The sequence below is a fragment of the Macaca fascicularis genome, chromosome 2 (genome assembly GCF_037993035.2).
Source record: "Macaca fascicularis isolate 582-1 chromosome 2, T2T-MFA8v1.1".
Lineage (NCBI taxonomy): Eukaryota > Metazoa > Chordata > Mammalia > Primates > Cercopithecidae > Macaca > Macaca fascicularis.
Window position 1 is genome coordinate 96,258,117 of NC_088376.1, and position 27,987 is coordinate 96,286,103.

At 55.7% G+C, this 27,987-nt stretch overlaps 2 protein-coding genes across 35 annotated transcripts; one reads left to right on the forward strand and one right to left on the reverse strand.

Annotated features, from left to right (window-relative positions):
- Window positions 1-314: 314 nt before the first annotated feature.
- FAM131A (family with sequence similarity 131 member A) lies at window positions 315-11,593 on the forward strand. Of its 9 annotated transcripts, none has more exons than XM_074031576.1 (8): window positions 315-511; window positions 743-1,600; window positions 1,703-1,763; window positions 2,782-2,924; window positions 7,081-7,174; window positions 7,424-7,606; window positions 8,087-8,203; window positions 9,813-11,593. In XM_074031576.1, exons 5-8 carry the CDS (start codon window positions 7,105-7,107, stop codon window positions 10,280-10,282), a joined length of 840 nt encoding a protein of 279 aa, XP_073887677.1. In that variant the 5' UTR covers window positions 315-511; window positions 743-1,600; window positions 1,703-1,763; window positions 2,782-2,924; window positions 7,081-7,104; the 3' UTR covers window positions 10,283-11,593. The 9 variants fall into 9 exon arrangements, with proteins under 9 accessions (XP_073887677.1, XP_073887675.1, XP_073887678.1 ...); XM_074031574.1 differs by having other exon boundaries at window positions 743-980; window positions 1,703-2,110; XM_074031577.1 differs by having other exon boundaries at window positions 743-980.
- On the reverse strand, window positions 11,503-27,256 carry CLCN2 (chloride voltage-gated channel 2). 26 transcript variants are annotated; one of them, XR_012430955.1, is made up of 24 exons: window positions 27,068-27,256; window positions 24,612-24,768; window positions 24,319-24,450; window positions 23,825-23,860; window positions 23,605-23,738; window positions 23,422-23,499; window positions 23,263-23,341; window positions 23,005-23,130; window positions 22,824-22,908; window positions 22,634-22,735; window positions 21,328-21,412; window positions 21,008-21,163; window positions 20,538-20,607; window positions 20,183-20,349; window positions 19,735-19,948; window positions 19,296-19,429; window positions 18,885-19,057; window positions 18,668-18,782; window positions 18,372-18,445; window positions 18,078-18,131; window positions 17,928-17,966; window positions 17,648-17,752; window positions 12,250-12,336; window positions 11,503-12,108 (listed from the first exon to the last, which is right to left on the reverse strand). XR_012430955.1 is itself a non-coding variant. In XM_074031564.1 (24 exons), the coding sequence occupies exons 1-24, from the start codon at window positions 27,128-27,130 to the stop codon at window positions 11,914-11,916; spliced, it is 2,604 nt and encodes an 867-aa protein (XP_073887665.1). In that variant the 5' UTR covers window positions 27,131-27,256; the 3' UTR covers window positions 11,503-11,913. The 26 variants fall into 26 exon arrangements, 17 of the variants coding, with proteins under 17 accessions (XP_073887665.1, XP_005546616.1, XP_073887666.1 ...); XR_012430953.1 differs by having other exon boundaries at window positions 23,825-23,953; XM_074031564.1 differs by having other exon boundaries at window positions 20,183-20,293.
- Between the last annotated feature and the right edge of the window lie 731 nt (window positions 27,257-27,987).

Sequence of the window (27,987 nt, forward strand, 5' to 3'; positions counted from 1 at the left end):
TGAGTCAAGCCCCTGTGTGGAGAAGGCTCTTGGATTTCAGGTTGTTTATAGTTGGAGAATCCCTTTATGGCTTCAAGGTGTCATCTGTAAAATCAAGGGGCTGGATGCATCAAGGGAGGCTTTCCGGCCCCGTGTAGTGTGACTCGGCTGGCTTAGTGAGTGTTCGCCACCCCTGCCTTCAGGTGGCAGTCGGGTCTGGGAGGAGAGGACCGGCGTTTTCGAACCCGGCCCAGGCCGCCTCTGCGTGGCCGTGACGTCGCTGAGCCCCGCCTACTTGGGTGGTGACGCGACGGCCACGCCCCCGCGCTTACGTCACCGGCCCGGTTCCCTCTCCGGGGAGCGGCGGCGGACGCGCGGCTCCCACCCCCTCCCCTCTCACGGGCTCTCCCCTCCCCAGTGGTGGCCGCGACCCGACCCTCTGCAAGGCGATGGCCCGCGCCCCCAGCGCAGGCTAGCGTGCCTGGGTGCCCGGCCATGGGCTGTATCGGCTCTCGAAGCCCGGCGGGTCAGGGTAAGAAGAGGCGGCGGCCGGGCACGGGTTGGGGAGTCGGGCTGCGGCCGCCGGTGCGCGGTGCGCGGGCCGCGGCTGGGTGGGGGCCTTGAGGAGGGGGCCGGTGTCGGGAGAGGGAGGAGCCTGCACCGGGAGGCGGGCCAGGCAACAGGAGGGAACGGGAATGAGCAGGGAGGGGGCCAGACCGACTCCGGTTCGCTCCCACGGCCTGCCTGCCTCGGGGTTTTGCAGGGCAGACGCATGGTCTCGCCGCCAGCTGCCGTGTGCCCACTGCTCAGGGTGGCCGGAGACGCACAGCTCGGGGAGGGGCTGGGCAGCCCGATGCCCCCACCACTCCAGCCCGCGGCGACTGGCCTTGCGCGCCCACACACACGCTCCCCTCCGCCTATCCCTCTGCCTTCACTGTCCTGGGAGTGGCCCTGCGCTGGGAACCTGCTTCCCCCAGCCGTGTCCCCATCTTCTTAAAGAGGTAGCCTTTCGGCCCTGGCTAAGCACCTTACCACAGAATTTTTGTCGGACATTGACTCCCCGCTTCAGAGTCAGTTGGTGAAGGGGGACTGAGGCCCCGTTTGAGGCACCTGTGAACACTGAATCACCTCTCACCTATTACAGTTGTTTTAATGTCTTGCCCCCACTCAGCAAAAACAAATCGCCCTACTCTGTGGAGGGAAAGGGGAGCCCAGAGGCAGGCTATCAGGGCTTCCTTCCCACAATGCTGACCCCTGCTTGGGCCTCGGTTTCCGTGGGTGGCCGTGCACACCGGGCCTGACCATAGTCCTGTGCATTGGAGGTGGGCCAGCTTCCTTTACTCGGGTGTCCTGGATTTCTCCACGCATAAGGCCAGGCAGGACTGGGTTTGGGATGGGACCTGGGCCTTCAGGGCAGGTGGTCAGGCCTTGGTGTGGTTGGTACTTGATATTCTTTGGAACTAAGACTGGCTGAGATTTGTACTTCCCTTGAGGAATTCTGGGATTTGTAGTCCCAAGTTAACCTCGTGGCTTTTGAAGCTGAGGAGCAGCTGACTGCTCTGATCTCTTTGGCCCTGCCAAGGCTTGGAGTTCAGGAAGTCATCACTTCCTCTAGTCAGGGGTGAGTTTGGCTGACCTCAGGACTGGCCTCGAGAGCCCTGATTAGGTACCAGTTGGGGGCCAGGGATGGCCTGTAACCTCCTGTTTTCCTTCTGGTTGGTAGCATTTCTGGGGACCAGCAGCTGATTGAGGCTCAGGGATAGAGACGGCTGCTCCAGCTAAAGGTCAGTTGTGATGTACATTGCCTGTTGGCACTCTCTAGGGAATGGGCCTCAGCTCCCCGAGCCCCAGAGAGCTTGGCTGAGCCCTGATGTTCCCACCTCCTCAGAGCCATGAGGCAGGAATGTTCTCCTTATGTGACTAGGCACAGGTTCCAAATGGGGAGGGGACTGGCTCAGCATCCGGAGCCAAAACAGGAATAGAACTGGGAGCTGAGCCTGGAGCGGTTCTGGGCTTTTGGTTCTCCGCATCAACACAGCCAGCATGCCTATGATTTCTGTGCTGGGCAAAATGTTTCTGTGGCAGCGTGAAGGGCCTGGAGGACGATGGACTTGTCAGACAAGTCGCAGAGGTGAGACCAGGGATCATGGATGTGATCTGGGAGACGATGGGAAGCTGAGCAGTAGGGTGCTTAGGTGGAAAAGGAAAATTACTCTGGCTTAGATATTAAGAACCAGGCTGAAAAGGGAGAACCAGGCTGGGGCCAGACAGGGCATCAGGAAACGACTTCAGTGGACAGGGGTGAAAATCAGAAAAAACATCATGAGTTCGTCAGAAAAGAAGAGTAAAGAGCTGTGGACCAGCTGAGGCTGGTGAGAGGAAAGAAGGCAGCAGGAAGAGAGAAGGAAGGCAACACGCCTGCAAAGGGTCCAGGGTGGCTGGTGGTGGTGGGGGGACAGTGATGGCGGAAGAACTCAGTGTGCTTTCCAAGAGAAATGGGTAGGCTGGGAAACGGGGAGGAGAGTCAGAATTTATCATTGTTTGGTTTCACCCTAGGGTTTTGAGGCAAAAATTCATCTAGAGCAGGAAGGTGGCCAGTGGGCTGCCACAAAATGGCCCTAGGGGCCGGAGGGTCAGGGATGTGTGGGATAGGGGCTTTTAGAGTTGAGGAGAGCACTCAGTGGGTGCTGGTCTTCTGGAAGGTGGGGGAGGGGCTGAGAAATGATATGGCAATACCTGATGAAAATGGGGATTTGGGCAGAAGTAGGGGCACAGCTGAACAGCCTTTCCCCTTCCTCTCAGTGTCCTCGGACCCCGCGTGGGCTGTGGAGTGGATCGAACTTCCTCGGGGTCTCTCTCTATCCTCCTTGGGATCTGCTCGAACCCTCCGAGGCTGGAGCAGGTCCTCCCGCCCTTCCTCGGTGGACAGCCAGGACTTGCCAGAGGTGCTGGGCCCCTGGTGGTGGGGGGAAGGAGGACGGCATCCATATAAAGGGGATCTGCAGCCCCCACCCACGCCTGGCCAGCCAGCTTCTGGCTCCCTTTTCCGGCAAGCGGAGGCGCTATCCGGCGGCGGGCCGGGAGGCCGCCCCCGTGCAGGTCTGCTCTGCTCGGCGCTGTGCCAGCGGGCGGAGAGCTCGCGCCTTCTGCGCTGACGTCAGCGCATCCCAGGCCGTATCCCGGGAGACCCTGTTGCATGGTGATGGGTTGCCAGGGAGACATACACCTTTTCTCTGGGCCTGGGCCGCAGCTGCGCGGAGCGCCGGGCACGGATGGCGGCGGCTGAGGGGAGCGAGGCGAGGGAGGGAGAGCAAGCCAAGAAACACCCAGCAGGTGCTCCTCCCCCTAGGCCTGGCTGGAGGCTACTGGCGCCACCCTGGGGGCCCTGTCAGCCAGGTACCCAAGGGGAGGGATGGAGGGTGGGCCTCAGGTCAAGGGGCAGTGTTAGCCGCCCTTGTGAGGGACGGAAACATGATAGAGGAGAGCAATGCCGGGGAGGGGTGCGTGCCTCCAACTTCATTAAGTGAGGGAAACATTTGCTGGGGCTTGTCAAGGAGCCCTGAGCCAAGTACAGGGTGGAGTTAGGAACTTAGGTGCATCAAACTTAGGCCTTGCCATCCCGAGCTTCCTCAGGAGACAGACAAGGGCAATGATGGGGGCGGGGTGTGTCAGAGAAAAGAGAGAGGCTGTCGGCTGAAAGCATTATTAGCAAGTGACACTCGAGATGGGCCTTAAGTGATGGCAAGCATTTTTACAGGTAAGGGTGGCATTCTTGGCCCAGAGGAAAGCTGAGTTCCTTTTCCTGAAGGCAGGTGGGCTGCTTGCTGATAGGGTTTGGTGGAGAAGGATTTTTTGTTTTTTGTTTGGTTTTTTTTTTGGAGACAGAGTTTCACTCTTGTTGCCCAGGCTGGAGTGCAATGGCGCGATCTCGGCTCACTGCAACCTCTGCCTCCCGGGTTCAAGCAATTCTCTTGCCTCAGCCTCACGAGTAGCTGGGATTACAGGCATGCGCTGCCACGCCCGGCTGATTTTGTATTTTTAGTAGAGATGGGATTTCACCATGTTGGCCAGGCTGGTCTCCAACTCCCAACCTCAGGTGATCTGTCTGCTTTGGCCTCCCAAAGTGTTGGGATTACAGGCGTGAGCCACCACACCTGACCTGAGAAGAGGGGTTTTATTGGGCAGAGGAGATCAGTAGTGGATTCAAAGGAGGCTTGGAAGGAGGCAGGGGCGTCACAGAGTGGGATCCTGCAGGGCCTGGGTATGACGCCTGCACTAACCTCACTGGACAGTGGGGTAGCCTAGACAAGATTTTAGAGGTGTGTTGTGACCGGCTGCACTCCAGGAAAACTGTTTACATTATATCTTACCTCATTCATCCAGCCTTTGTATTTTTGTTTGCTTGTTTTTGATACAGAGTCTTTCTCTGTCACCCAGGCTGGAGTGCAGTGGCACAATCTTGGCTCACTGCAACCTCTGCCTCCTAGGTTCAAACAATTCTCCTGCTTCAGCCTCCTGAGTAGCTGGGATTACAGGCATCCGCCACCATGCCCGGCCCATTTTTAAAATTATTTTTAGTGGAGATGGGGTTTCATCATGTTGGCCTGGCTGGTCTCAAACTCCTGACCTCAGGTGATCCACCCACCTTGGCCTCCCAAAGTGCTGGGATTACAGGTGTGAACCACTGCGCCTGGCCCAGCCTATGCATTTTTTTTTTTTTTTTTTTTTTTTAGACAGACTCTTGCTCTGTAGCCCAGGCTAGAGTGCAGTGGTGTGAGCTCGGCTCACTGCAACCTCTGCCTCCCGGGTCCCGGTTCAAGCAATTTTCCTGCCTCAGCCTCCCGAGTAGCTGGGATTACAGGCATGTGCCACCATACCCAGCTAATTTTTGTATTTTTAGTAGAGACAGTGTTTCACCATGTTGGCCAGGCTGGTCTTGAACTCCTGACCTCATGATCCGCTCACCTCGGCCTCCCAAAGTGCTGAGATTACAGGCATGAGCCACCGGCACCCGGCCAGCCTATGCATTTTTTTTTTTTTTTTTTTGAGACAGAGTCTTGCTCTGTTGCCCGTGCTGGAGTGCAGTGGCTGGGATCTCAGCTCACTGCAAGCTCCACCTCCCAGGTTTACGCCATTCTCCTGCCTCAGCCTCCCAAGTAGCTGGGACTACAGGCTCCCGCCACCTCGCCCGGCTAGTTTTTTTTTTTTTTTTTTTTTTAGTAGAGACGGGGTTTCACCATGTTAACCAGGATGGTCTCGATTTCCTGACCTTGTGATCCGCCCATCTCGGCCTCCCAAAGTGCAGGGATTACAGCCTTGAGCAGCCTATGCATTTTTAAGAAATTATTCTGTATTCGGTGCTATGCTAAACACTGGGCACTACAGTGACCAAAACAGACTGAATTCCCCAAGAGCCAAAGACCAGTGAGGGAGACCAACAAGAAACAGGAAATGCAAAAAGACCATTATTACTCACTATGATTAAGGGCCACAAATGGGATACATTGACAGAGAGTGATTTGAGACTAAAGAGAGAGGACAGACTACCAAGAAGGGGGCCAGGAAAGCTACTCTGACGAGGTAGTATTTTGGCCCAAACTGGAAGAATGAGAAAGAGCCAGCCAGCCATCAGAATAGTCCAGAGGAGAAGAGGAGCACTACACTCACTACACTTTGGCCTGAGAAAATACATGAGATTGGAGGAGGCTGGGGGAACACCACCTCTGCCGACCTGGGCAGGAGACATTGAGGCCTTGAGAAAGGGCAGTGGCAGTAGGAGTAGAAAGGACAGGGTAGGAGCAGGGAGCTTGCCGGTCGAATTATTAGGTCTTATCAACAGATATGGGCAAGCAAAGCCTAGGGGAGAGTTGATGGTAATGCTGAGGTTTGGAGCCAGGCTGGATGGGAGAATGGTGGGTGATGCAAAGGAAAGAGGTCAGGAAGCAGGGCTGTATGTGGGGAGAAGGTGTTGGGGTTTGGTTTCCATCTTGCTGAGTTTGCCAGAATGTGGATGGGAAGACCAAGAGGAGGAACAAGGGGCAGAGGGGAGGGGAACCTTTTTTTTTTTTTTTTTGAGACGGAGTCTTGCTTTGTTGCCCAGGCTGGAGTGCAGTGGCATGATCTCAGCTCACTGCAAGCTCTGCCTCCCAGAGGCAGAGTTGAGTTCCAGAAGCTGAGTTCCTTTTCCTGAAGGCAGGTGGGCTGCTTGCTGATAGGGTTTGGCACGCCATTCTCCTGCCTCAGCCTCCCGAGTAGCTGGGACTACAGGCGCCCGCCACCACGCCCGGCTAATTTTTTGTATTTTTAGTAGACATGGGGTTTCACCGTGTTAGCCAGGATGGTCTCGATCTCCTGACCTCATGATCCACCTGCCTTGGCCTCCCAAAGTGCTGGGATAACAGGTGTGAGCCACCATGCCCGGCCGGGGAGGGGAATCTTAAAGAAGTCCTAGCCCAGGTGCGGTGGCTCATGCCTGTAATCCCAGCACTTTGGGAGGCCGAGGTGGGTGGATCATGAAGTCAGGAGTTCGAGACCATACTGGGCCAAGATGGTTAAATCCCATCTCTACTAAAAAATACAAAAATTAGCCAGGTGCGGTGGTGGGCGCCTGTAATCCCAGCTACTTGGGAGCCTGAGGCAGGAGAATTGCTTGAACCTGGGAGGTGGAGTCTGCAGTAAGCCGAGATCACGCCACTGCGCTCTAGCCTGGGCGACAGAGCAGGACTCCATCTCAAAATAAAAAAAAAAAAAGAAGTCCTGGATACCACACTCTTCTCCCTTCCTCCTCTTCCCTCTCCTCAGAGGTCCCACTCGTGGTTTTTCATTTCCTACCCTGCCTCCATCTCCTCTGGGTGCTGGGAAAGTGGAGGATTAGCTGAAGTTTTGCTTCTTGGGGCCTGTCTGAATCTCCGTTGCTTTCTGCGAGGACATAACTCACCTGTCCTAGCTTCTTATCATCTTACATTTCCCTGTAGCCACTGGGACATATGTGCTGTTCCTTCCTAGCTCTTGTCTCCTCATGCCTTCACTGGGGTATGGGCATGTTAGGGGGAAGGTCATTACTGTCAGAGGGGCACTGACCTTCTAATGGTGTTATCCAAGGTGAATGTTGGAGACACAGTCGCGATGCTGCCCAAGTCCCGGAGAGCCCTAACTATCCAGGAGATCGCTGCGCTGGCCAGGTCCTCCTTGCATGGTATGCAGCCCCTCCCGTGTTTCTGGCCACTTTGTCCTTTCTCCTCCGTTTTGCACAGTCCCTTTGGAACTGTTTCCTGTGAGCACATGCTGGGGTCTCCCCTTTCTTCTCTCGCTCAGGTGAATCTCAGCCCCTTCTCCCACCCAAAGGTTCACATAGATCCTAACTACTGCCACCCTTCCACCTCCCTGCCCCTGTGCTCCCTGGCCTGGTCCCTTACGAGGCTTCTCCACCCTCCCCTGTCTCCAGGTATTTCCCAGGTGGTGAAGGACCACGTGACCAAGCCTACTGCCATGGCCCAGGGCCGAGTGGCTCACCTCATTGAGTGGAAGGGCTGGAGCAAGCCGAGTGACTCGCCTGCTGCCCTGGAATCAGCCTTTTCCTCCTATTCGGACCTCAGCGAGGGCGAACAAGAGGCTCGCTTTGCAGCAGGTGGATGGCAGAAAGGGAATAAGTTACACTCTTTGCACAGGGCTGCTTTTTTTTTTTTTTTTGAGACGGAGTCTCACTCTGTCGCCCAGGCTGGAGTGCAGGGACGCAATCTCAGCTCACTGCAACCTCTGCCACTCCAGTTCAAGAGATTCTCCTGCCTCAGCCTCCCGAGTGGCTGGGATTACAGGTACCTGCCACTGTGCCTGGCTAATTTTTGTAGCTTTAGTAGAGATGGGGTTTCACCGTCTTGGCCAGGCTGGTTTTGAACTCCTGACCTAGTGATCCACCTGCCTCAGCCTCCCAAAGTGCTGGGATTACAGGTGTGAGCCACCGCACCCGGCCAGGGCTGCTTTCTTGTCTCCTCAGGTCTGACGTGGGGGTTGGAGTCTTTCCATACCCTGTTTCTCCTCTCTCCTGTCTCCAAGCTGAGCCCTAGACTTAGCTCACCTTCTCTGCTTATGCGTTCTGTCCCTGCGACAGGAGTGGCTGAGCAGTTTGCCATCGCGGAAGCCAAACTCCGAGCGTGGTCTTCTGTGGATGGCGAGGACTCCACTGATGACTCCTATGATGAGGACTTTGCTGGGGGAATGGACACAGGTGAGGGACATCCTGGGCTATTGCTGTGGTGGATCCGGCTGATAGACCTTGGGATTCATTCAGAGCCACACCCAGAACACTCAGCCTTTGGAAGGGCAGGGGAGAGGGGCAGACTCAGTCCAGGCAGGCCTGGACACTCCAGGGACAGGAAGGCTGTCCACACTCACGGGTGGGAAATGAGCAGAGAGAAATGGAGTCGTTCCTTTCCCACAGGTGCTGAGGCCTCTCTGCCTGTCTGCACAGTTGTGCCTTGCAGTCCTCAAAAAAAAAAAAAGCCAAAAGACCTCAAGGACACCTTCTGTGCAGCCACGTCTCTGGGAGGGTCTGCAATGCCTTTGCCTCTTCATCTCCAAGGCAGGCTTCTGGCTGGCTGTGGCAGGGCAGATGAGTTGCAGTGCACAGCCCAGCACCTTGCAGGGCTGCATCCCAGGTCAACAGGAAGGCATGCTGGGCCTGGAACACCCACGGGCCGTGCTGGCTCCAATTCAGCATCCTTGCATTCCAGCCTGTGGGCCTTTCTCCGGGCCAGTGCTTGCAGCGGGGACCCTGCAGGGCTCTGCAGCTGTGTTCGGCCCTCTCATCTTTCATTCCCTAGACCACATGGCTGACTTTCTCTGTAGCTTCTGGGCTCAAGTCTCACAGGCCACCATTCCCCACAACCTCTTTGCCTTTGAAGATTACCTCTACCATCCCCTACCCCTCCAGTGAATTAATAAGTTCTCCAAGGCAGGCAATACATGAGAGCAGGTTGGAAACTGCTGCTGTGGTCTGGGGGGTTGATTTGGATGTCTGAAGCCAAGATGGAACCTTAAACCACAGGCATTTTTGTTTGATTGAGTTCCAGGCCTACTTTGACCCCTGGAGTAATGATAATAACTAACATTTATCCAAGGCTGCTACTAGCCATGTGGAATCTTTGTGCAAATTAGAAAAAGGCACCCCTTTCTCTGGCAGGCCAGGGCATGCTGCTTGGTGAGCAGAGTATGGGTTAGATTTTGCTATCTCTCACTGCCTTGGACAGGCCCTGTTGTGTGATGAGCAACCTGTATGGCCATATGTGGTGACCCTGCATTTACTGCTTGTTTACTGTGTGCCAGACACTTTTTCTTTTTTTTGAGATGGAGTTTCACTCTTGTTGCCCAGGCTGGAGAGCAATGGCACAATGTCAGTTCACCGCAACCTCCGCCTCCCAGGTTCAAGCAATTCTCCTGCCTCAGCCTCCCTAGTAGCTGGGATTATAGGGATGTGCCACCACGCCCAGCTGATTTTGTATTTTTAGTAGAGATGGGGTTTCTCCATGTTGGTCATGGATCCCTGAGATCCTTACCTCAGGTGATCCGCCTGCCTCAGCCTCCCAAAGTACTGGGATTGCAGGCGTGAGCCACCGCACCCGACTGTGTGCCAGACTCTTGTTCTTGTATTGTTAGAATCTCCATCTCACCATTAAGGAAACTGAGGTCTCAAAAAGTTGTGACTGGTTCAAGGTTACCCAGCACCTACCTACCACCCCCAGAGCTATGCCAGGGGTGGAGTGGGGCGAATGTGGCTTCCAGGTTGGCCAATTGAAATGAAGCCAGCAGGACTATCTTCTTTTCTCTTCCCCTCACAGACATGGCTGGGCAGCTGCCCCTGGGGCCCCACCTCCAGGACCTGTTCACCGGCCACCGGTTCTCCCGGCCTGTGCGCCAGGGCTCCGTGGAGCCTGAGAGCGACTGCTCGCAGACCGTGTCCCCAGACACCCTGTGCTCTAGTCTGTGCAGCCTGGAGGACGGGTTGTTGGGCTCCCCAGCCCGGCTGGCCTCCCAGCTGCTGGGTGATGAGCTGCTTCTCGCCAAACTGCCCCCCAGCCGGGAAAGTGCCTTCCGCAGCCTGGGCCCACTGGAGACCCAGGACTCGCTCTACAACTCGCCCCTCACGGAGTCCTGCCTTTCCCCCGCTGAGGAGGAGCCAGCCCCCTGCAAGGACTGCCAGCCGCTCTGCCCACCACTAGTAGGCAGCTGGGAACGGCAGCGACAAGCCTCTGACGTGGCCTCTTCTGGGGTGGTGTCCTTAGATGAGGATGAGCCAGAGGAACAGTGACCCACATCATGCCTGGTGGTGGCATGCATCCCCTGGCTGCTGCTAGGGGCAGAGTCTCTGTGCCCAAGTGTGGGCTCAAGGCTCCCAGCAGAGCTCCACAGCCTGGAGGGCTCCTGGGAGCGCTCGCTTCTCCATTGTGTGTTTTGCATGAAAGTGTTTGGAGAGGAGGCAGGGGCTGGGCTGGGGGCGCATGTCCTGCCCCCACTCCCGGGGCTTGCCGGGGGTTGCCCGGGGCCTCTGGGGCATGGCTACAGCTGTGGCAGACAGTGATGTTCATGTTCTTAAATCAAAATGCCACACACACATTTCCTCCTCGGATGATGTGAACCACTAAGGGGGTTGTGACTGGGCTGTGGGGGGGTGGGGTGGGAGGGGGCCCGGCCACCCTCTACCCTCCCCATGCCTCTCTCTTCTCTGCTTTTCTTCTCACTTCCAAGTCCACGTGCAGTGCTTGATAGAATCACTCCCACCTGGAGGGGCTGGCTCTTGCCCTCCCGGAGCCTATGGGTTGAGCCGTCCCCCAAGGCCCCCTGCCCAGCTGGGCTTGTGCTGTGCTTCATTCACCTCTCCATAGTCTCTAAATCTTCCTCTTTTTTCCTAAAGACAGAAGGTTTTTGGTCTGTTTTTTCAGTCGGAGCTTCTCTTCTCTAAGAGGCTTTGGAATGATGAAAGCATGTACCCTCCACCCTTTTCCTGGCCCCCTAATGGGGCCCGGGCCCTTTCCCAACCCCTCCTAGGATGTGTGGGCAGTGTCCTGGCGCCTCACAGCCAGCCGGGCTGCCCATTCACGCAGAGCTCTCTGAACCGGAGGTGGAAGAAAGGATGGCTCTGGTTGCCACAGAGCTGGGACTTCATGTTCTTCTAGAGAGGGCCACAAGAGGGCCACAGGGGTGGCCGGGAGTTGTCAGCTGATGCCTGCTGAGGGGCAGGAATGGTGCCAGTGAGTGACAGTCATGAGGGAGTGTCTCTCCTTGGGGAGGAAATAAGGTAGAGCCTTTCTGTCTGAATGAAAGGCCAAGGCTACAGTACAGGGGCCCCGCCCCAGCCAGGGTGTTAATGACCACGCAGTGGAGGCCTCTGGCAGATCCTGCATTCCAAGGTCACTGGACTCTAGGTTTTTGTGGTTGTGGGAAGGGTGGGTGGCTTTAGAATTAAGGGCCTTGTAGGCTTTGGCAGGTAAGAGGGCCCAAGGTAAGAACGAGAGCCAACGGGCACAAGCATTCTATATATAAGTGGCTCATTAGGTGTTTATTTTGTTCTATTTAAGAATTTGTTTTATTAAATTAATATAAAAATCTTTGTAAATCTCTATATACATCTGGTCATTGGAGGTTCCAGTTATAAACCCATCTTAGTTCTACCCCTTTCCCCTCAAAGGGGGAGCAGGGGTCAAGTGACCCTGCCAGGGCAGGGCTGATCTTCCTGCCCCTGGAAAAGTTGCTGTAGGTGGGCAGTGGGTCAGATTCCAGGTAGGATAAACTGGGAGAAGCTGGCACCCCAGGTCTGGAGGGGGCTGGGGTTCAGCCTCCGGCTGTAGCTGCCTCCTGCCTTCCCAAGGCAGAAGGAATGAGAGATGCACATTCTGGGATGACAGGCATGGCTAGCACCATCCTAGGCCACCCACGAGGGGCTCATTGGCATTTGTCATCGCTGTCGGAAGGGCTGCCCTCCCGGGGGAGGCCATGACGGGAGTGGGGCCCCCAGAGTGCATGCACCTCAGTGGTCTCCGTGTCACTGCTGCTGGTGGCACTGTCTCGGAAGCTGGCGAGGGGCGGCCGAACTTTCACACCCTGTGCTGTGACAGAGCCCTCGATAGCCTTCCGGAGCTGGAAAGGTGAGAGGGACAGATGTCTGGACCCAGAGCTCCTGGCTCAGACTCCTCCCCACCTTCCTCCCCAGGTGAGCTGGACATAAGTTTCCATGCCTTTTTGGAAGTGGAGCAGTTTTGTAGGCCACCATCACCTCACCTCCTTTAGAGTAACGATTCCAATGAGTCTGCCAATACTGGTGACATAAGCATGGTCCACTCCCAGCAGTGAGAAGATGGTGTGAGTCTGCAGTGTGGGAAGAAAAGAGATTGGACTTGATGGACAATGGGCAGCTCTAAATGACAGGCCACAGGGGCCCAGGACAAGGTTGGTGTGGAATAGAAGGGGTGCCACAGATTGGGAGGGAAGGAGACAGGACTGCTGGAGGGAAAATAATGACAATAGTAATAGAATGTTTCTGTGTCCAGGCCTCAGAAACTTGATACTCAAAATCCTTATGTTGCTTATATTGACGGAGAAATAGGATGGGGGAAGAATTCTTAGCCTCATGTTAGAAAGGGGGATGCAGGACAGAACAACTCTTCACATGTGAAATCTAGTGATTGGCCAGGCTCCATGCTAGGTCTTCATTATCATTTAATTCCAGTACTGTCCTGAGAACTAAGCATTAGGAGAAGCAGCATGGGGCTCAACAGTGAAGTGACTTGTTCCGGGCAGGTCATCAGGAGTGGCTGTGCAGCCCCAGTCACTTTTCATCACACTAGAGAGGGACGCATAACCCCAGTCCTGTTTAGTAGCAGATATACCGAGAAGAGAGAGTCCACACACACCCTAAGGGCACCGGGGCCCTGAATCCCTCGTTCCACTGCTTCTCAGTTGCCCTCCTACCTGGCTGGCCAGGTTTGGAGTCTCCCGTGCTCTGGCATTCCAGTCTTGGCCTGAAGCATGCTATGCTCTCATACAGTCTGCCTTTTCTAGGGTCCAAGCAGTATCCCAAGTTCTGTTGAGATGCAGCTTGCAGTCCAGGAGGACAATGGTCACCCCCATCTTCCCATGTTTTCCTTTTTTTTTTTTTTTTTTTTTGAGACGGAGTCTCGCTCTGTCGCCCAGGCTGGAGTGCAGTGGCCGGATCTCAGCTCACTGCAAGCTCCACCTCCTGGGTTTACGCCATTCTCCTGCCTCAGCCTCCCGAGTAGCTGGGACTACAGGCGCCCGCCACCTCGCCTGGCTAGTTTTTTTGTATTTTTTAGTAGAGACGGGGTTTCTCCGTATTAGCCAGGATAGTCTCGATCTCCTGACCTAGTGATCCGCCCATCTCGGCCTCCCAAAGTGCTGGGATTACAGGCTTGAGCCACCGTGCCCAGCCTCCCATGTTTTTCTTGCTTTGAGCCTTCCCCTAAGCTTTCAGATATAATCACCAGCGGTTCAGAAACTGTCAGCCAGTTCTCCTTATGCTTTCAGTAGATTTTCTTGGGGACAGATGTCTTGAAAAATGCTCTCCTGACTCAGCAGTTCCTGGAATTTTTGGCCTATCATTTATCTCACTGTTCTGAGTTTACTTGTAAGCCTCTTGGCTTAATGTTTGAATCAAGACAAGCATAATAACAGCTTCTTGTGTACCAATTACTCAGAACTCACTTAAATTACCTTAACACTTTTAAAATGTTCTTACACATTTGAAATTCTTTAGGGAAGGATTTCCAGAACCTTCCTAAATTTCTCCACCCATGGCATGATAGTACTTAGAGGGGCAAGAAGTTCAATTTTAGAATAAGCTCTTCCGGGCGCGACAGCTCATACCTGTAATCCTAGCACTCTGGGAGGCCAAGGTGGATAGAATGTTGAGCCCAGGAGTTTGAGACTAGCCTGCAATATGTGAAACCCTGTCTCTACAAAAAGCCAGACATGGTGGTGCATGCTTGTAGTCCCAGCTACTTGGGGGGCTGAGTTGGGAGGATCACCTGAGCCCAGGAGGCAGAGGCTATAGTGAGCCATGATCATGCCACTGCACTCCAGCTTGGGTGACAGAGTGAGACCCTGTCTTAAAAAAAAAAAAAAAAAAAAAGTTCTTCTGTGTTCCTTCGGTACCTATAACACAGTTGTCATGTGGTTAGCGATTCCTCCTCCTATCTAACTTGAGTCCTGTGTGCTACAAGTTAGCTTTAATTTCCTTGTCTGACTTCAGAGGGAAACCTTTTTATTATAAGGTTTCCTGTGTTAATAATCCCTTAGACTTGTCTTCTTATGGTCAAATAACCCCTCTCATCTTCTCCCAAGGAGCCTATTAAATAGTTCCCTTGAATTTTCTTTTTCTCCACAATCGTAATCAGGTGAGCTTCTGGCTGGTGATATGCCTTTCAGGTTTGCAAACCACTTGCCCCTGACAGTCACCAAGCCTTACGAATCCACTTCCTGAACATCCTGGCCATTACTGACTCTAGCCTCACTAGCCTCACAAAGACTGGGGCTGCAACAGCCTGATGGGTTCTCCTTTCTGCCTCCCTTCCCTCCAGTCTGGCCCTGCTTATTCTATGCACTTTGTCAAACCTGAGTACAGCCCAGACTCCCTAGAAGGCCCATGAGACCCTTCCCAAGCCAACTCCAGCCTGTCTTTGTAGCCTCACAGTCTACTGTGCACTCTAGCTTCCAGCCTCCAGCTTCACATAATCACTCTTCTTTTTCTGAAAACATTCATTTCTTTCACACTTCAGCTCTTCTCTCATTATTTTTTTAAACATTTTTTTAGTTAAAAAAATTTTTTTTGGCCGAGTGCAGTGGCTCATGCCTGGCCAATATGGTAAAACCCTATCTCTACTAAAAATATAAAAACTTAGCTGGGCGTGGTGGCATGCTCCTGTAATCCTGGCTACTCGGGAGGCTGAGGCAGGAGAATCACTTGAACCTGGGAGGTGGAGGTTGCAGTGAGCCAAGATCACACCACTGTACTCCAGCCTGGTGACAGAGTGAGATTCTGTCTAAAAATAAATAAATAAATAAATAAATAAATAAATAAATAAATAAAATTTTTTGGTTAGAAGACAGTCTTGCTACGTTGTCCAGGTTGGACTTGAACTCCTGGGCTCATGCAGTCCTCCCACCTCAGCCTCCTGAGTAGCTGGGACTACAGGTGTGCACCACCATGCCCAGCATATGCTATCTTTTAAAATTCATCTCTCAGTATAAGTAGTAGTAGTAGTAACAGTAATTCCTAACATATATTGAGTATTTACTGTGTGTTAGGCCCTATTGTAAGTGCTTCACATGTTTCAAGTCCTGTAATTCTTAGAAAACTCAGTGAGGTGTGATCCCCATTTTACAGATTGGGAAAGTGAAGCACAGAGAGGCTAAGAAACTTACCAAGGTACACAGCAAGCCAGCATGTAGCATAGTGAGGATTTGGGTTCAGTTGGTCTGGCCCTAGCACTGGCCCCACTCTGGCCTTTACCATTGCTTCTCCGTGGGTGGCTTCTGAATGAATTAATTATTAGCTGGCACAGTGATCTCCAGTTGCACGGGTTCCTAAGTAGTCTCCAATGTTTTCTGTCTCTTATCTGAATGTTCCCCTCCTGAACTTAACTGGGTGACTACCTATTGATTCCTCAGGCCTGTAAGGACATTTTGAGTTCTAATCTTTTATGTTCTTATCACTTCTAGTTCTTTGTACTTTTGTTAGTTGGTTCCTCAAAGGCTTCTTCTCTTCCTCTGATTTTCAAGTTTGTAACAAATGTCTACTTTGTTCTTTTTCATTTGATTTAATTATACATCACGGAACCCATTGGAGGGCCCATACTTCTTGGGCTTGGGAATAGTGAACTGACACGGAGAGGGACAACATGGCCTTCTGAAAGAATCCTGGGAGCAGGGCCAGGAAATCTGGGCTCTGGGCCTGACTCTGCTGGGCTGACTCAGGCACATTACCTCCGTGCTGCATGCCTCAGTTTCCCTGTGTATTAATATGGTTAAGACCACAGGCTTTTGAGTCAGACCATTCTAGATTCCAGGCCCAGTTCTGCTAATTATTATTATTTTTTTGAGATGGAGTTTCGCTCTTGTCATCCATGCTGGAGTGCAGTGTCGTGATTTCGGCTCACTGCAACCTCCACCTCCCACGTTCAAGCAATTCTCCTGTCTCAGCCTCCCAAGTGGCTGGGATTACAGGTGCCAGCCACCACACCTGGCTAATTTTTTGTATTTTTAGTAGAGATGGAGTTTCACCATGTTGGCCAAGCTGGTCTCGAACTGCTGACCTTAAGTGATCCACCTGCCGCAGCCTCCCAAAGTGCTGGGATTACAGGTGTGAGCTACTGCACCAGTTCTGCTACTTATTAGCTGTGTGTCCTTGTGCAACTTGCTCAACCTCTCTGAATCTCAATTTTCTCATCTATGAAAACTGGAACATAATATCTAATAGTGTGGTTGTGATGATTCAACACTTGAAGAGCTTAGCACAGTGTCTGGCACATAGCAAGCATTCGAAAAATGTCAGCATGATCATCATCATGAAAGTCTGAGGAGTAAGATCATTGTGGAAAAGCCTCAGAGGTTTTGGGAAGAAAGGCTTTAGAAAAAAGCCCTCTCAGGCCTATTACCTTTTTTCTTGCAACTGCATTGCAGTTTGCCACTCATCCAAGGACTTCCACGTTCCTTTATTACCTTTTACCTTTTTGTTTCTCTTTTGTCCCCTATGCTTCCTGCCTTAGTCTCCACTTGTCCATGCTATGCTGGCTCTTAGGCAAAGTTTGTGTGTAAGCTAAATGCCCAAGCTGCAGGTTTTGGGCATGTCTACCTGCTGCTTATCCCCTCCCCCAAACCCCCCAACGCTTCAAGGCTTGTACATTATGCCTGTCAAAAATTTAGCTAAAACACCCCTTGGCTTCTGCTGGGTCCCAGGAGCCACTTTACCCATGCAGGCTGCCCTCCTTAGGAGTCCTGGAAGCAGAGAGCTCCTGGCCTCCTCTGGTGTCTGCCTCACCCACCACCAGGCAGTCTACTCAGTTCCTCGCCCCCATTTCTACAGGCTGCTTTGCAGTTCTGCTGAGCCATCTTCCTGCGTCCCCACCAGTTTTCCTTCGGCCCACATTAAGGCAGACTTTCTGGGGTCTGACATTCCAAGCCCCCCACTGGGTGTTTCTCATCTTTGTTTATCTCTTCTCTGCAGTCTCCCCACCCCTACTTGGATGTTTGTTAGCTTGTTTATTGGATTTTCTTATCCTGCCTGTTTCTCACCCATTTTTTTCCGCATGGGCGTATCAACCTTGTTGGGCTGTGGTGGCCTCCTGCCTAGCTCTGACCCTGGGCTGGCCTTCTGGCTTCCACCCAGCTCAAGCCCTGTCTTTGTTGCTTCTTTGGTCCAGAGTTCCCTCGAGGGCAAGGCTGAGCAGAGGAAAAACGATGCCTGGCTCCACCACAGAGCAGGAGGAGGCTGCTCCCACCTCCCATCATCCAAGCAATATGTCTAAAAAACATCTCAGCACTGAGCCAACTCTCTTCTCCTCCCTCCTTCCCCACTGGCCTGAGTCCAAACTTGTAGGGGGACCAAGATCCCCACTGTGTCCTGAGAGCCCAGGCCAGCCCTGGGCCAGGCTGCTGGCCCTACCTTGTGCAAAGAGGTCCGCTCCACCAGCTGGAAGGGAGCAGGATCAATTTTGCAGTCACTGAAGTTGACAGGTTCATCTAGTTGTTGCTCCTCCCACTCCAGAATCTGAGGGGAAGAGACTACGAGGGTTAGGGAGAAGGTGCCTGTAGCTGACCTCACCTCCCTGAAAGCTGACTTGCCCTTTTTCCAACCCTGTGGTCCCTCCCATGGGGACAGCAGCCAACATGATGACTGAACACACCCAGAAAGAAACAGGGTCCAGAGTCCAGTGGCACCTTACCTCTTCAGGGCTCATCTCGCCTTCCAGGTCCGCGTCACTCTAGTAGAGAGGGAGGGAGGCTGGCAGCTAGGGGCTCTGGAGTTTATCCAGCCTAGGCCCTGCCCTCCCTGCCCGGTGCCCCCGAGCTGCTGGAAGAGCAGGCATACTTACTGCCAGGGAGATTCGGACCCGCTTCAGCTTGCGCTTCTCACAGGATTCCAACTTCTTCAATTTTGTTAGAGCCAAATCAGAAAGATGAGGAGTTGAGGTTATAGGGAAAGGGGAGGTGAGGGGAAGTGGTAGAGCCCAGGGGGACGGGCATGCCGCAGGACCCGAGCTGACAGCAGGGAGGGCCGAAGGGCAGGGAGAATAGAGGCAGGCACTGCAGGGTTAATGATGTGGTCTCAGCATTGGCGAGGGAGCTGGGGAAAAAGCAAGCTAGGAGGAGAGGCTCCAACCACTCACCTCTGAAGCAGCTTCAGGGGGTGGACTGCCACAGAAGAGGCTCCGGAGGGCAATGCTTGCCGACTCCGCGCTTCCTGTGTTCCCAAACATAAGGCCCCAGGGGGCAGTGTCATCTTTGGGGGAGAGGACCAGGAAAGGTAAGGAAGACAGGGGGAGAGGTATCGTAGTTCCAGCCCTGGCCCATGTGGGCAGCCTCTTCCAGCTGGGATATGCCCCAGCAACAGGGCTGGGCAGGGACTCTAATGGATCTCAGTAGCTTGGCTGAGGCTCTGTTGACACAGGAGAGATGGGCTTACCTGTGGAACTCTCTCCAAGGTTCCTGGTGACACTGGGCCCCCTCTTGAGTGCAGGCTTTAGGGGCTTGTGGGTCTCCCCCCGGGCTGCCGGGAAGCCTGAGTCTTCTGTGTTCACCTGCATGGGCAGGAAGGGGCTGGTGGGGCCATGGCCCCAGACCACCCTCCCAATCAGTCTACACAGAGACATTTAGGAAGTGTTTGTGGCTTCTCCTCTCACCTGGAAGCAGACAGAAGCCTCAGGGCTAGGGGGACCCTCCTGATCAGATGGTGGAGAGGTCTGGGTGGCTCTGCGCTCCTGCATGTGCTGCCGCCGGCGGGCTGGGCTCAGCTGGGCCCCCAGCAATGCCACCACCTGTGAACGCTCGATGGAACCCAGCAGAATCATGGACTCTGGACAGAACAGGTGGAAGGACTCAGGAGCTGAGAGGGAGCCCTCCAGCCCCGTCCTTCTCTCACACTCAAGAGTGGGGCCTTGCATTCAGGCCACACACCAGAGGGAAGCCCCCACCTGGCAAGTGCTGGCCCATTCCCTTTGGAACCAAGGAGACCAGTCCTGAGCTCCCTGCCCCTTCCCGAAGCTTCGACCCTTGGAGATGCCCCTAGCACCTGGGCCCCCTCCTGGCCTCACCAGGGGACTCCACTAGGGCCAGCATTCGGCCCTTGGTCCTGTGCAGTGCCAACCGCAGGTCCCGGAAGGTGCAGCTGAGGGCCACATGGGGAACATCCCGCACCATGATGTCCTCCACACGCACCCGGTACTGCCTGGGGGCCGAGAGGGGCGCTTGGTTTATGGTCAGCATGGGGAGAGTTGCCCAGAGCATTACCATCCCAGGGCCACAAGGAGGGCTCCAGAGCCCATCCATGGGGATGGGGGCTAAGGGCCAAGGGGTGCTCCCACCCTTCTTTCTGAACAGCAGGGGCCAGCTACAGTCCCTCCGGGGTGTGGACGAAGGTGGCTCATCTCCCAGCTTCATAGGCTCCAGGACCTTGCTGGAGGTGGGTGTAGGGGGATCTAGGATGCCCTCTGCCCCTCACCCACAGCCCCCTTGGCACCCAGCCCTCCGTACTGGTGGCGGCCCCAGCCCAGCTCAGGCAGGTAGGGCAGTTTCTTGATTCGGATGATGCTGTCATAGAGGGAGGGCTGTAGACTCTGGGCGACAGCGTTAGCCAGGATGACGGCGATCATGACAGGCAGGATATGGGCAATCTGGCCTGTGAGCTCGAACACGATCACAGCCGTGGACACTGTGTGTGTCACCGCTCCTGCCAACGCAGCCGCCCCTGGGGACGGTCACACTCAGTCTCCTCAGGGTGCCCAGGCCCCAGAAGACTCTCCACAGCCGGGGCAGGTCCTGAGTGGGTCCCTCAGGGCTGCCCAATACAGTCCTGGGATTGGGCCTGTGCTTCTGATGGAAGCCTGCTTTCTGCCAGCAGGGGGCACCAGAGTCTCAGACCCTGTGGCTGGGGCGTGGGTGGGGGGGGTCTTCCAAGGCTGATGGGACCTGAGGCACTTACCAACCACAGCGTAGCCCCCAGGCACAATCCGGTAGGTGCTGCTGTCTGTATGAATTCCATCTGGGAACCAGGCAGCCATGCTTTCGCCCACCAGACGCCCAAATGCTGCTCCTTCAGGGAGGGGGGTGGGAAGAGAAAGAGGCAGTGGAGGGGGAGGGCAGAGGGCACTAGGAAGAGAGAGGGTCAGAGGGTGAGGGAGGGGCCAGTGGGTCATTCAGTGCAGGGCACAGCCCTGCGGGGTCAGGGTTCAGGCTAGGGCTGGACCAAAAACCCGCTCTTGGGCAGAGGGATGGCCCGGGGGCGGCCAGAGGGTGGGGAAGGTGCAGGCCCGGATAGCAAGCAGCTGAGAACTCACCAATGACAAAGACAGGCATGAAGGCGCCACAGGGAACTGGGATGGTGGTGGCCAGTGCAGACATCCAGAACTGCAGGCAGGGGGTGGTTCAAAGGCGAAGAGGCTCCACCTGGCCCCAGGCAGCCCACAACTCCACCCAGGAGAAGTCTACCTCGCTGGTCAGGTAGGCATAACCCTCCCAACTACCCCATAATCCTCTCAGCTACCCCGGAACATCCCAGGTGATGGCAAGGGGAAGGACCCTGGAAGCAGATGGCTTGGGTTCAGATCATCGCTCTGCCCTCTAGCTGTGTGACTTTGGGCCAGCTACTTCACCTCCTTGTATTTCGACTCCCCATCTTTCAAATGGGGCTAAAAATAGTGTCTTTCCCATGTCACTGTGGAGAGGCTTCAAGCAGTGAGCACTGCATGGCAGGTGCTTAGAAGGGCAAGCTATGTAAAGGTTAGCAGTGTACACATGAGGAGCCCACCTTCATGAGAATGAAGATGACCAGGGTGAGGAAGACGTTGGCACGTGGTGGGTTCCAGGCCTGTGAGGTGCTGGGTGGTTCTAGCTCCTCCACCAGGCCCTGGTGGACCCACGTCCGATTGTCAAACAGGGTGACCAGCGTCTCTTTCTGTGAGAGCTAGAGTGAACAGGGTGCCTCAGGCTGGGGAACCAACAGGATGAAGGGAAGAGGCCATGGCATCCCATGGGGAACAAGGGGTCCCACAGTCACACTGGGGCTGTTGGCTTTGGAGGGAATGCCTTCCAAGGGAAAGCACAAACTCCTGTTCTGCCTGTGGTTACCTGTCCAGCCATGAACTGTCCAAAGCCAGGGGGGAAGGTCAGCGTGGAGATGAGCAGCGTCACCAGAGCCGGGAAGAGCAGGCGTCTAGAGTCGTAGGTTTCACGTCAGTCGTGGGTGGCCAAGGGCTGGGTGCCCTCGCATATCTCAGGGCTGAGGTCAGAGCAGAGCCTTGGCTCTTTCATGAAAACACTCAGTCCTGACAGAAGGTCTCCTCTGCTGTTTATGATATGATAGCCCCAAGGGTGATGGTGGACTGGAGTTACTCTAAGTGCAGGGGTCTGACCCGAAGACCTTTCTGTCAGCCCCTGACTCTGTAGGTGGGTAGCAGCAGCAGAAAGTCCATCCTCCAAGCCCTCCCTGGGGCCCCTCCGAGTTGTTATTCCACCCTCTGCCCTCAGAAGCCCATCTGAAGGGCATATTGTGTGGTGGGGTGGAGAAGTTTCTGCCTCTGTTTGTCTCTCTGCGGTGACTTAGAGTGAAGGTCAATGTTGGGGGAAGGTGGGGGTCACTTGTGAAGTTGACCAGAGGTGTGTAGGGAGCAGGTTCAGCTGGGTGCCCTCTCTCTGAAGGATGTCAGTCCCAAGGGAAGTCATGTCTCAGGCCTCCTCACTCCCAATTCTCAGGGTCACACTGACAGAGTTGTGTTCTGGAGATAAAAAAAAAATCTCGGCCATGCACAGTGGCTCACGCCTGTAATCCCAGCACTTTGGGAGGCTGAGGTGGGCGGACCTGAGGTCAGGAGTTTGAGACCAGCCTGACCAACATGGCAAAACACCGTCTCTAATAAAAAATACAAAATTAGCCAGGTGTGGTGGCACATGCCTGTAATCCCAGCTACTTGGGAGGCTGAGGCAGGAGAATAGCTTGAACCCAGGAGGCGGAGGTTGCAGTGAGCCGAGATCGCACCATTGCACTCCAGCCTGGACAACAAGAGTGAAACTCCGTCTCAAAAAAAAAAAAAAAAAACAACCAAGAAATCTCGTCCATCCTCATGGGTCACGGGGGCAAACAGGCTCAAACACTCTCCAGGGAGCATTCCTATATGGGCCAGGCCAGCGGACCTGAGGAGGCCTTAGTCTTTGATTCCCAAATGTCCTCTGCCACTGACTATAAACTTAAAAGTGCCAATTTTCAGGTAATTCATATGAACATAAAAATGCTCACTCAGCCTGGAAAATACCCTGGCTGATTTCTCAGGGGAGTGCCTGTTTTGACTGGGCCACTCTCTCGCCATCACTGTCCCCTGACCTACTGCGGCCCTTATACAACCCAAAGCAGCCTGGAGAGGAGCCGAGAGCCACTCACTTCCTCATGAGGAAGCGATTGATGGTTTTCTGCTTCCGCATCACCTGGACAATCTTCCGGTTCAGGTAGACAAAGAGGGCTCCACCGAAGCCACTAGCAATACTGGAAAGGGAAGAGGCACCCGACTGAACAGGAGTCTTCCGGAAACCCCCCCTCCTCTCCAACACCCCCAGGCCCCTTAGCTCCTCACCCAATGACAGCAAAGGCTGGCAGCTCCTGCAGGTCAAAGGGGAAGTCGAGCCGGAATCGGGTTTTGAAGAGGGCCGTAATAGTCTCTAAAGGGAAGAATAGCAGAGGGAGGCAGGCCTAGCCTCGTGGGCCCCCTACCTGGCACCATCTCGGGCTGCCCTCATCCCCTGGGTGCCCCCCACCTTCATCCCGGTTCCAGACTGCCAAGACCCGGAAGATGAAGGCACTGAAGGTGGCAGCGAAGAAGCCCCGCCAGTAGTTCCGTACCGCGAAGAAGGTGGAGGTGACCTCGATGCTGAAGAGGACGCCTGTGATGGGGAGGGAGACCGTCACTTGAGGCCTGGGCCTGGCCTAAGGCCTCGGACCCAGAGAAGAGGGGTCAAGGAGGAGAGGCCAAGGGCAGGGTTGTGGGGCTGGACAGACCTAGGAGCCCTGCCTACCTCCAATAGGTGCCGCAAAGCAGCAGCCCACCCCCACGGCACAGGCGGCAGCCAGCATCTCTGTGTTCCGGGATTCATTCTGGCGAGAGTGGTGGCAAGAGGGGGTCAGCCGTGGGCTCAGCAGCCTCTGCCCCCCACTTCCCTCAGGGTTCCCCTTACCTCATAGATACCCCCAAAGAGGGAGAGGAACTTGCTGAGAAGGGCAGCACACATGCTTGCGATATGCACAAAAGGGCCCTGCGGGGTGGGGCAGGCCATGAGTCGGGAGGGGGCCCACCCTGACCTTGGCCTGGCCTCCTCTTCCACCAGGAGGGACTCCTTCATTCCCCAACCTGCAGTTACCTCTTTGCCAAGCGGCATTCCGCTGCCCAGGGCGCAGGTCAGCCCAATGACCTTAGCTATAAAGGTCTTGAGTGTGAGGTATTCTTTCAGCACCACTCCCCGCAAGATGGTCTTCATCTCAGGGATGCCAGAGCCTGGAGAGGGAACAGTCTCAGGAGAGGCATTTGGTGTGCCTATTTCAGGGGTCCCACCTCTGCCCTCCCCTTCTCTTCTAACATACCGACAGCCTGAGGGGCCAGGATCTGTGTGAATCCGGCTGAGAAAGTGATGAGGACAACAGGGTAGGTGACCCAGGCCAGGTACTGGAGTAAGATGCTAGTGTTCAAACCCCGGGACATCCACTGCTGGGCTGTGGGAAGATGACCTGCTGGACCCCCAGTGCACAGACCCACTACCTGCCTGGCCAGTGGACCACGCTGATATGACAGGCTGTCCCAAGGAATACATGTCAGGGTATGGGGGAAGGAAAGGGTCCCTGAGGGCATTCACTGGGACAAAGCCCAACCTAGGCAAGAGGGTCACTTGGAGAGGGGACACAAGAAGCTGTACCCTATGGGAGTGGCTGAGAAGATGCCTGAATCTGGGCAGTCAGACTGGCTGGGGAAAGTGGTCAGTGGCCAAGAAGCCAAGATGCCTTCCTCCACGTCTAGATGAGTGTGGCATGGACGCAGGAGGTTTCTTCCCAGTCCTCCCCCTGCCAGCTGTCGCCCTCACCTTGCAGACAGGCAGCAATGGCATAGTCCATGGCCCAGCTGACCAATGCCATGAGGAGCCCCAGCAGGACCAGGAAGATCCAATCTTCACCAACCCTGGATACTAGGAACTTGTGGCAGCGGACAGAACAGACTGGATGCAGGGAAGGGAAGAAGGGGGAGGCTGGCACCAAAGTGCTCCTACCCCTTTTACGGCCCCCTCAGCTGCCCCCTCTCCCCCATCAGCAGCTCTAATGGCCTCTGCTCCCCTCAGCATAGCACAGCCAGGTCCCTTGCCCCCAACCCAGTTCTCACTCCGGCATTGGGCACAACGGCTCCGTCCATATTCCAAGAGCTCTGGGGCAGCCCGAGGGGAAGGGGGACCTTTCCAGGGTTCAGGCCCTCCCAGGCGAATCCGAGCAGCTTCCTCTTTGGCAAAGGCCCCAAGGTCCTGAGTGTACCGGCCATACATCTGGAGCAACAGGAGGGATGGGGGCATTTGAGGTCATGGGCTGAGTGGGAATGCAGGGAGGGTTCTTAGAGCCTCCACTCCCCTTCTCCCAGCCCCCACATTGGATATCCCTCTTGAACGCACAGTTCCCACTCTGGCCCAAGGTGTGGGAACAATGCACATTGCAGACTGTGGGGGCTGTCCTGGCCAGAGTGATGGGGACAGCCAAGGTACAGGGACACAGCTCTGGGGGTGGCAGAATAATCGGTCCTCTTCTCACAGGCCTGGGGCTGGGGCACTGAGGAGGAGTGAGAGGGAAGCCCCAGAAGAGGAAAAGATGGAAAAAACCTGTGGCACAGTCTAGAAGTGGGAGGTGGGAAGGTCAGGGAGTAAGGGATGATCAAGGGCACATGGGCAACAATAAGAGCCTCATGGAGCTAGGGGCAGCTGAGTTGGGCCCAGGAAGCAGGCGCAGCCCCAATCCTTATCACGTTCCTGCTGGGCCTCTGGCCTGTGACCAACTCAGCTGCACCCCTCCCACCCACCCTAATCCCCTTGTCCCCATTCTCCACTGCCACCCCCACCAGCCTGCCAGCCCAGCTGGGAGTGGAAAGCCTCTTGCCTAGGGTGGAGAGGGCTTGGTGACCTCAGCCCCACTATGGAGCTGCACTGAGCCCAGTGGTGGGTTGGGGGACAGCGGAGGCTGAGGATGGCTGGGCTGTGACTGTGGATGCTGGGGTGATGGGACCGGAGAGTCGCCTGAACCATGGCTAGACCTGCCAAGCTGGGCGTGTGTTGGGGGGCGGGGAGGAGTAGATTCCGGCTGCCACCCGCAGAGCTTCGGGACACAAAGGGCTCCTGTTGGGGCTGGGATTGGAGGGGGGGAGGAAGGGAGGGAAAGATAGAGACAGAGAGGGTGAAAGATAGAGAGTGAGGAAAGGGAAAGCAAAGAGAAGAGAAGAGAAGAGAAGAGAGAGAACTAGAGAGGAGAAAGGAAAAGAAAAAAGAGAGGCAAGGTGAAGGGACAGAGAAGAGAAAGAAGGGGATGAGAGAGGAAGAAGTCGGAAGGAGGAAGAGAACTGAGAGTATTAAGAGGCAAGCACGGTGTAGGAGGAGGGAGACGAGAGTGGGAGAGAAAGACAAAGGGACAGGATGGGGAAGGGGGGCGGGGGCAGGCTGGAGCACCGAGTGCCGGGGACAGAGCTCGACCCTGAGAGCTCATTCCAGAGACAGCTGGAAGGGACGGAGATGGAGAGGTGGTGGCTGGTGTTAGGAGGCACCATTTCAGAGGCCAGGTGCCTGGCTTCCTTGACCATGCTCCTATCCTGGTCTGGGCCGATTGACAAGTGTCTCCTACCCCATCCCAAGGGTTGGCCCCTTTACCCTTGCTCTATTCCCACCTCTCCCTGTCATCCTGATTCATCCAGCTACTTTCTCCTAACTGGGCACCTCCCAGACTTAGTTACAGCCTCTCCTCCCCAAGACGTTCCCTCCCTGCCACCTTCCTGGGCAAATTCCAGCCCAAGCTGGTAAAAAGGAACCAGGGGCCCCTTCCTTTCCTTAGGGCTTGGGTCTTCCACCCCAGTGACATGAGGAGGGTCACGTGGCTTCTCAAACACCAAGTAACAATGGGGGCGATAAGTTGGCTCAGAGCCCAGGACCCCTGCTTCTAATGAGGTCAGGGGACACACCCAGCGGTGGGTGGGGGCTAGATACCCCACATCAGCATGGACAAAGGTTCCAATTCCCACACCCATTCCTGCTTCACCCACCCTCCCTAATGCTCCTGTCCCCTAGAGTGGCAAGCCACCTTTTTCCAGAGTCAACTGAGGGGCTCCTAGAGCCAACGCTGGGTGTGGAGCCCCCAGAGGTAGGGTCTGGGGCGGACCATCTTTCTACACACTAGATTCTATGCTTAGCATGGTGCCATGCACGTGGCAGGGACACAGAGAATGTCTTGGGTGGTGGAAACTTCAATGGTGTGAATGGTGCCGCGGAAGGGGCAGTGGGGTGCTAAGACTTGGGCCCAAGTGGTGAAGGGGAGGAGCAAAGAAAACGTGCATGTTGGGGGGGTCAGGGGAAGGACACCTGGGACAAGTACCTGGTGTCCTTGTCCTCTGCAGGCCCTCAGCCTCAGCCAGAAACCAGCATGCAGTTTCCATCCCTTCGGCCCTGCAGCCTCAAACTTCCAAGCCTCAGTTTCCCCAGCTCAAAAGGCTGGGACAGGATTAGGGTAGGCCCCTGGTCCTCGCGCTTCCCAGGGTAACCTGGAGCGGCGGTCCCGGAGCGCACTCCTCGGGCTCAGCTCATCTTCACTTACCAGGGTCTGCTCGTACTGCAGCGCCCGCGGCTCCATCCCTTCCTCCGCCGCCGCGGCCGCCATCTCCGCGCACTGCCCTCTCGCCTCCCTCAGCGGCTCCGGCTCTGTCCTGGACTTGGCTCCCGGCCCGCAGAGTCAGCGCAGGTAGCCGTCCCGTCCCCGCAGCTCCGGAGGCCGAGAGCAGAGTGCGGCGGGCCCCCGGCGGGCGCCGCTGGCGCAGCCTCCCGCTCGCGTCCCCTCCTCGGCGGGCGGGCAGAGGGCGGTGCCCTCTGCGCTGCTCCGCCCGCCGGCCCATCCGGAGGGGACGGCCCAGCCAGGCTGGGGTCCGTGCGGGGCCTCCCGAGAGGCGGCAAAGGGCGCTGGGAAGGCGTAAGCCCGCGCCGGCTCCCTGCAGAGGCCCGGGTCGGAGAGGGGCGCCCGGGAGGGGCGGGTCTACTGGCACGTGGAGGGGCCCACCCGGGTTCGCAGTTCCCAGTGCCCAGGCAGGAGGGGCTGCAGACGCCTGAACTCCGTAGGGGTTGGGGCTGGGAGCTGCGGAGCTGTCTACATCGGATTCCTCCGGGTCAGCTCGTTAGGAGCCGCCTCCCCTCTGTCCCTCCGAAGGGACGAGCGGCCCAGACAGGCCCAGGAAGGCCCCTCTGCCCCGTCAGGGGTGAAAAGCAAAGCTGGGAGAATTCGGAGGGAATTGGAGCCGTCTTCCTCATCCTTCCTTTTCTCGGGGCTCCCCTGGGGAGGTGCACTTGGAGCAACCCGGCCTACGGGGTGTGCAGGGGTGGAGGTTGGGGAGGGCACCGGAAGGGGTAGGCCGGAGGGAAGGGAGCTCCAGGTGCCGGGAAGTCCACTTCTGGGACGCGGGCGTGGGTCGCTTCTCCCTGGTTGGGCCCAAGGAGGAACCAGAGTCGCTGCTTCCATCTCTCCGC